This window comes from Kryptolebias marmoratus, linkage group LG3 (genome assembly GCF_001649575.2).
Source record: "Kryptolebias marmoratus isolate JLee-2015 linkage group LG3, ASM164957v2, whole genome shotgun sequence".
In the NCBI taxonomy this organism is placed as follows: domain Eukaryota; kingdom Metazoa; phylum Chordata; class Actinopteri; order Cyprinodontiformes; family Rivulidae; genus Kryptolebias; species Kryptolebias marmoratus.
In genome coordinates, this window is record NC_051432.1 from 23,228,316 (window position 1) to 23,234,775 (window position 6,460).

Sequence of the window (6,460 nt, forward strand, 5' to 3'; positions counted from 1 at the left end):
AATAAAAAAAAAATTGCCGCGGTCGCTCATGGGAAATGAAGTTCCAACCCATGCAAGCGAAACGGAAAAGTACGCGAAAGTATGTTTCTTTACTCGTTTAGTTTGAAGCACTGCGAGTGATAAAAACAGTAAAAAAAAAACTTCAAACAAGTAAGTCAAATTCTATCATCTCTAAGAAACTGTCCACTGTCGAAAACCTTTAATATGAATTACAAACCTACTGGCTGCAGCAGTTAGGCTAGCAGCTAGCTTATCATGCTAACGCTACTGAAGTTGGTTTCTTATTCAGATCATAAGCCTTGATGTTCCGCTGAGGAGAAAGATTGAAGTAAAAACAACAAAAAATAAAAATGTAACCCATTTCTCAAGATATTCTACAAAAAAAACATACATTTTAGAAAACCCTCTAAGGAAGGAAAACATTAAAAAAAACTTTTTTGTCTACATGCTCTATTTAAATGCAACATGTTTTTTTTGTGTGACATGTTCTATTTAACATTTTTATAGTGTTTATTGTCTTTTTGTTAAAAGTTATTGGATATTTGTTTTTGATTACTAAAATTTTATGTTTTAGTTTTCCTGCTGACTTATGGTTTTGGTGTATTTTATTCAGTTTGATGCCTTTTTCCCTTTGGGGCTCAACATACAACCAGTAATACACTGTCTTCTTTTTATATGAAAGAAGTAGAAATATATATATATATATATATATATATATATATATATAATAGAAAAGATGGAACCTGAACAGTGTCCTGAATAGACAAGACAAGTTTATTTATAAGGAACATTTAAAAACATCTGCTGTTTGCCTAAAATATTGGACACAAAAGAATAAAATATAAAATACCAAGCTGTAGGAGTGAGAATGAGTTTAGAAACAAACTTTGTGACAAAGAAGGAACTTTTAAGTTTATAATCATTCACTTAATTTACAGAATTCACTGGTTTTTAATTTACTTTAAAGGAATTCTACAGAGATGTATGAATCTTTATGTTACTGAGGTTTATTTGTTTGTTTTTCAAGAAAATATATAGAATTTATTAAAACAAATGCATTTGATGTACTGCAGAATACTGCATAAGAGTAAATTTTAAGTTCTGTGGTCTGTCAGTAATATTACTGAAAAATTTAGACTGTCCTATATTAAAAAAATAAATTTTTAAAGGTAAATAACTCACATAAATATATATTTTGCCTTGCAGGTTTAATTCAGTTTTAAATATGCAATAATCATAATTTATCTTCTTCATTTTATTTGTTATCAATATAATTTATAAATGTATGAGTTTTTCATGAAACATCTTGTTTTTTGGTTGTTTTTTGTAAATACATGATTTTTAATATGGTCAATGAGGGCTCCAGTTGTTTGTAATCTCATTGTTATTTCATTTGTATTGGACTTGTGTTTTAAATTCTTAAATAATGACATTTTATTCATGTTTATGTTTATGTTACGCAGAAGTTTCTCCTCCCATCCTGGCCTGAGGAACTCCAAATGCGAAGCTAACTTCGGCTCCCGTTCGACGCTACGTAACGTCCGCTGCCGAGGCGCGAGGCTCCGGCGCGAGTCTCCGGAGTTCCACGATGAGCTCTCCGTTCTTCACGCAGAGCAGGACCGCTACCACCCGGGTCACCCGGAGTGGCGGCGGTCAAAGGTCAGGCGGCACGCTCGCGGCCGCTCTCAGGTCCAGACTAAGCGGAAGACAGAGTGAAGCGAACACGGCTCCTTCGGTGGAGGTGAAGGTGGAGGCAGAGGAGGAGAAAGTGTCCGAGCAGGAGGAGCCCTTCACGGCCGCTCCATCAACCGGTACGGTCAGCTCATTTAATTACACATGGCTGGATTGTTATTGACATACAGACAGTGTACAGCGCATGCGCAGACTTTACGCATGCGCAGTTCTTTGATTCAACCATAAATACCGTCAAACTGAAGGCCCCTGGGCCACAAACGGCCCTTGCTACACTTTTTTCTGTCTGGCAAGATAATATTTTTGATATATTAGAACTGACCCGCCAATCCCTGACATATCAAGTCTCATAAAATTACATTTAAAATCTGATTTTTTAGATATTTGACCCCTCTGGTGCCATAGGCCCAAAATTGCGACAGCTACGTCAACAGAATAATGATGGTTATTTTTGTTAGACAACTTCCATTAGATGTCAAACACATTTCTTCAAATTTAAACCAACATTTGTGTATGGTTACATGTAAAATATTTGAGTAATAACCAGAAAGGAAACAAAGGAAGGTGCTAGTCAGCGATGCAAATAGCTTTTAAAATTTTCAATTTTAAAAAACTGACTTCACTGTGTCTATTTTTTTCGTATGGTGAGCAACATGTTCAAGAATGCCTTTTACTAGTACGAGTATATTTAATAAGTACGCCTACATGTAAAATCTAACTAAACGAAATGGCATTTTCTAAGAAACAAAATCCAGCGTGAATGTTAAAAACAAGCAGAACAGAAGCTAAAAATCAGCAAAACTGTAGCTACAAGTTCAAATTTGCAGGATTGTAGATAAAAACTAGATGTAGCTAAACTTGCAGAAGTAACTATAAGCAGGAAGACAAATGATGCATCAAGATGTGTTTTCACGTGTTTTCACTCTTCCAGGTGATAAACTGCTCCAGCAGTCAACTGTGCAGCCAAAACCAGAACCAGAAGCTTCCCCTCCCAGACGCAGGAGGAGACTGGTGAAGCTGGAATACGAGAAAGAGGACGTTGCGTCCGGGATAAAGACAGAGGACTGGGAACCTCCGGCCTGGAAGAGGCAGCTGGAGTTTATCCGTGACATGAGGAGCGGTCGCGACGCTCCCGTGGATAAGATGGGAGCAGAGAAATGCTACGACGCAGGCGCCCCCGCGCACGTGGGTGTGCGTTGGATCTGTCTTTATAAAGCCAGTGTGATTTATATGTCCTGCTGATCCTTCTGCTGTCTCCACAGGTGAGACGTTTCCAGGTGCTGGTGTCTCTCATGCTGTCCAGTCAAACCAAAGATCAGGTGACAGCAGCCGCCATGCAGAAGCTCCGAACGCATGGCTGCACGGCGCAGAATGTGCTCGCCACTGACGATAAAACGCTGGGAGAACTCATTTATCCTGTTGGTTTCTGGAGGGTACCACCAAGGATTTTTCTATCTGCCCTCATTTCTGACATTTATGCTAAAAAATCTAATTAACCTTCATTGTTTCTCCCACCTCCTCTTCTCTAGAATAAGGTGAAATATCTGAAGCGAACATCAGCCGTGCTGCAGGAGGAGTTCGGAGGAGATATCCCGAACAGCGTGGAGGGGCTGGTCCGTCTGCCCGGAGTGGGACCTAAGATGGCTCACTTGGCAATGGACATCGCCTGGAACCAAGTGTCTGGAATTGGTGGGAATTCATTTAATGTACATAGCACCAATTTTACAACAAATCATCTCAGGGTGCCATACAGAAGAGAAACAAACAAGTCCAGTTCAGTCCAAAACAGATCCAGCTCCAGTTTAATCCCTTCATTATAAACCCGTTCATCCAGAAGGTGGCTTATTAGTAAAGGTTATCTAATGAAGCCAGCAGGCTGCGTCGAACCTTCACTTCGTCACAACCCTCCCTCCTGAGCGACACAGTGGTTAGCAGGTAGAACCAGAACCAGGCTCAAGGTGGGCGGCCATCTGCCTCCACCGGCTGGAGGTCGAGATAACTCACAAACACACGACATTCAAACTGAATGAAACTTCGAAGCTGAATTCAGTGGAGAAGGACGAGGACAGCTGATCAGGATCGCTTTGAAAGCTTCAAAGGAAATCTGTCACAATATAAATCCTGTAAAATTCTCTTTCTGTAGCAAGAACCTGCAAATGTTTGGATCCCTGGGTGCAGAGAGATGATGATGATGATGATGGTGATGTGCTGTAAATACATGATATATTTTTTGCAATACCTTAAACCAGTGGTGTCCAATCCTAGTCTTGGAGGGCCGCTATCCTGCAGGTTTTAGATGTTTCTCTGCTATGGAACACCAGATCTGAAGAACTGAGTGATTAACAGTCTTCTGCAGAACTTGAAGACCTGCTGAAGAGCAGAGAAACATCTAAAACCTGCAGGATGGTGTCCCTCCAGGACCAGGATTGGACACCTCTGCTCTAAAATACGTCACACATTTAAATTAAATTCTGTCGGCAGGACTGTTGACTGAGGCTGCATGTTGTTCATGGTGATGATTTCTGCTCAGGTGTGGACACCCACGTCCATCGTATCTCTAACAGGCTGGGCTGGCTCAGGAAACCCACCAAGAACCCAGAAGACACACGGAAGGCCCTGGAGGAGTGGTTACCCAGGTAGGAGTCTGACCGACGTCCTCTCTCTCTCTCTGTTCCATCAAACTGCATTAAAATGGACACGCATCAGATTTCAGCCTGAAATGTTTGATTTTTGCAGGAGCTGTTTTTTTTTTTGTTTTTTAGAAAGCTGTGATGTTTTGTAGCTTCATGTTTTCTTTAGGATGCCAAAAACAAAAATGATCCAAGCTGTTCCCATGCTAAGGTCCAAATGAGATGAATAAAGTCCGTGAATCAGCTGAACATGATGAGTTACAGACTCTGTGAGTCAGCAGGTGAACTTTTGTATTTTTAAGCCCTTTTAAGGCGTCAGCTGTTAATGATAAAATAAACCTTCATCGCTCTGATTGGGTTCTCCTCCATTTAAGAGAGGAACTCCTCCTTCAGCGCTCCTCATCACTTCACGGGTCATAGACTGGGAGGAAATGCACCCAACCTGCATGTTTTACTGTAGAAAGGTCTTCAACGAACGACAGTTCTTGTCCACGTTCAAACACAAACACAAACCGTTTTCCACCCCTTTCTTAGACTTCAGTAAGATTTGATGGAAAAATGGGATTTCTTGTTTTCATCCTGCAGGCTTGGACTCCAGGAAGTCAAAAAAACTGAGCAAACTTTATGGGGATTAGTTGAATTTGTGTTTAATGCTTGTCATAACATTACTTGTTAATTTAACTTTTATTTTCTAAAATGTTTGATTTTCTTTTTGTTTTATTGATGCCATAATGAGCGATTTACTGACTGAATTACATTTTTAAAGTGTTAAATTTCATCCCCATGTGTAATTATGAACTGAATGAAGGAGGGCCCAGCACACATGGAATGACTAAAACTGATTATTGAACAAATTAGTAAATTTTTGATTTTAAATTCACTGTTTCTGTGACTGTTGTATTAGAAACCCATCACCATGTTCCAACATGTTTGTCATTAAGCCTTTTTTAGGTGAAAACATCCTCAGTTTTGCTTCACGGCTCGCTGCGCTGCCCCCAGGTGGCCGAAAACTCAACCAGCGCAGGATTTAAGTCACTAAGGCTCATCTGTTGCAGGGAGCTGTGGAGCGAGATCAACTGGCTGCTCGTGGGTTTCGGACAGCAGGTTTGTCTTCCCATCAGCCCCCTCTGCTCCGTTTGTCTGAACCAGTTCAGCTGTCCGTCCGCTCACAGGAGCTCTCCTGCAAAGAGGCCCAAATCCGGACCGCCGCGCTCTCCAAGTCCAAGGATCAAAGCCGAGCCCGGACGGGATCAGACGATAAACCAGAAAACTCTTTCTCCCACCGGACAAAGAAGGTGAACAAATCCAAAACTAACTGTTCATTTTTGTCATCGCAAGGAGTTTAAACCGAAACACTGAAAACAAAGAAGCGACTGTTTACACCGGGTTAAATCTGGTTTTACATGAGAACCTTTTACATTTTATAGATTAAACATCTCTATTCTTTTGTTTTTTCTTCTATCAAATAAAACGTTTTACTGAAACCTGCTTTTAGGGTCATTATTTGTGCCATCTGAGAGAAGAGACGAAGCAGCTGAGTGTCAGCAGGAGTCCCAGAAAACACGCCGAACACAGGAAGATCTCTGAAAACAACAGAGAACTACAAACCCTGACCTCCGAGATAAAAACCTGGACCACCTCAGAGGAGTCAGAGTGGAGCGTGTTTAAACTTAACTCCATGCAACGACCAAAAACACACACATCTGAAGAAGAGACTTTTTATTGGTCTTCTCTTTTATTTACAATACTTTGACATTTTTTAGAGCCTAGTATTAAAATATTTCTCTGTTCTTACATGGCGGTTTGTGTTGTTGTGGATTTGGCAAAGAAAAGTGGACCTGCTGGGGTTTTTTTTAGCCCCTTCTCATCCTGTCTCATCTTCCCTGATCTGGCTCTCCCACCTTCACTCAGTCTGACCTCAATTACTCGAACGACTTGTTCCTAAACATATAGGCCGATGTTGGTTCACACCTGCAGCCACAACAAAGGCGCGGAAACGCTTCTATTTCATGAAACACTGAATCCTCTTCTCCTTATTGATCCTCAGCAGAGATACAGTCAGAGGAGTGATAAGGAAGATTTTCTTACTCGGGTCACAGCCTGTCGGGTTTCAGCTGCGCCGCCTGGGGCAGCTCCCC

General features: G+C 41.1%; 1 protein-coding gene across 4 annotated transcripts; it reads left to right on the forward strand.

Annotated features, from left to right (window-relative positions):
- Window positions 1-24: 24 nt before the first annotated feature.
- Window positions 25-6,116, forward strand: nthl1 (nth-like DNA glycosylase 1). 4 transcript variants are annotated; one of them, XM_037974661.1, is made up of 8 exons: window positions 25-150; window positions 1,464-1,811; window positions 2,624-2,883; window positions 2,955-3,125; window positions 3,222-3,381; window positions 4,223-4,328; window positions 5,378-5,617; window positions 5,818-6,116. In XM_037974661.1, the coding sequence occupies exons 2-8, from the start codon at window positions 1,589-1,591 to the stop codon at window positions 5,837-5,839; spliced, it is 1,182 nt and encodes a 393-aa protein (XP_037830589.1). In that variant the 5' UTR covers window positions 25-150; window positions 1,464-1,588; the 3' UTR covers window positions 5,840-6,116. The 4 variants fall into 4 exon arrangements, 3 of the variants coding, with proteins under 3 accessions (XP_037830589.1, XP_037830591.1, XP_037830590.1); XM_037974663.1 differs by having other exon boundaries at window positions 2,955-3,110; XM_037974662.1 differs by having other exon boundaries at window positions 2,624-2,877.
- The last annotated feature ends 344 nt before the right edge of the window (window positions 6,117-6,460 follow it).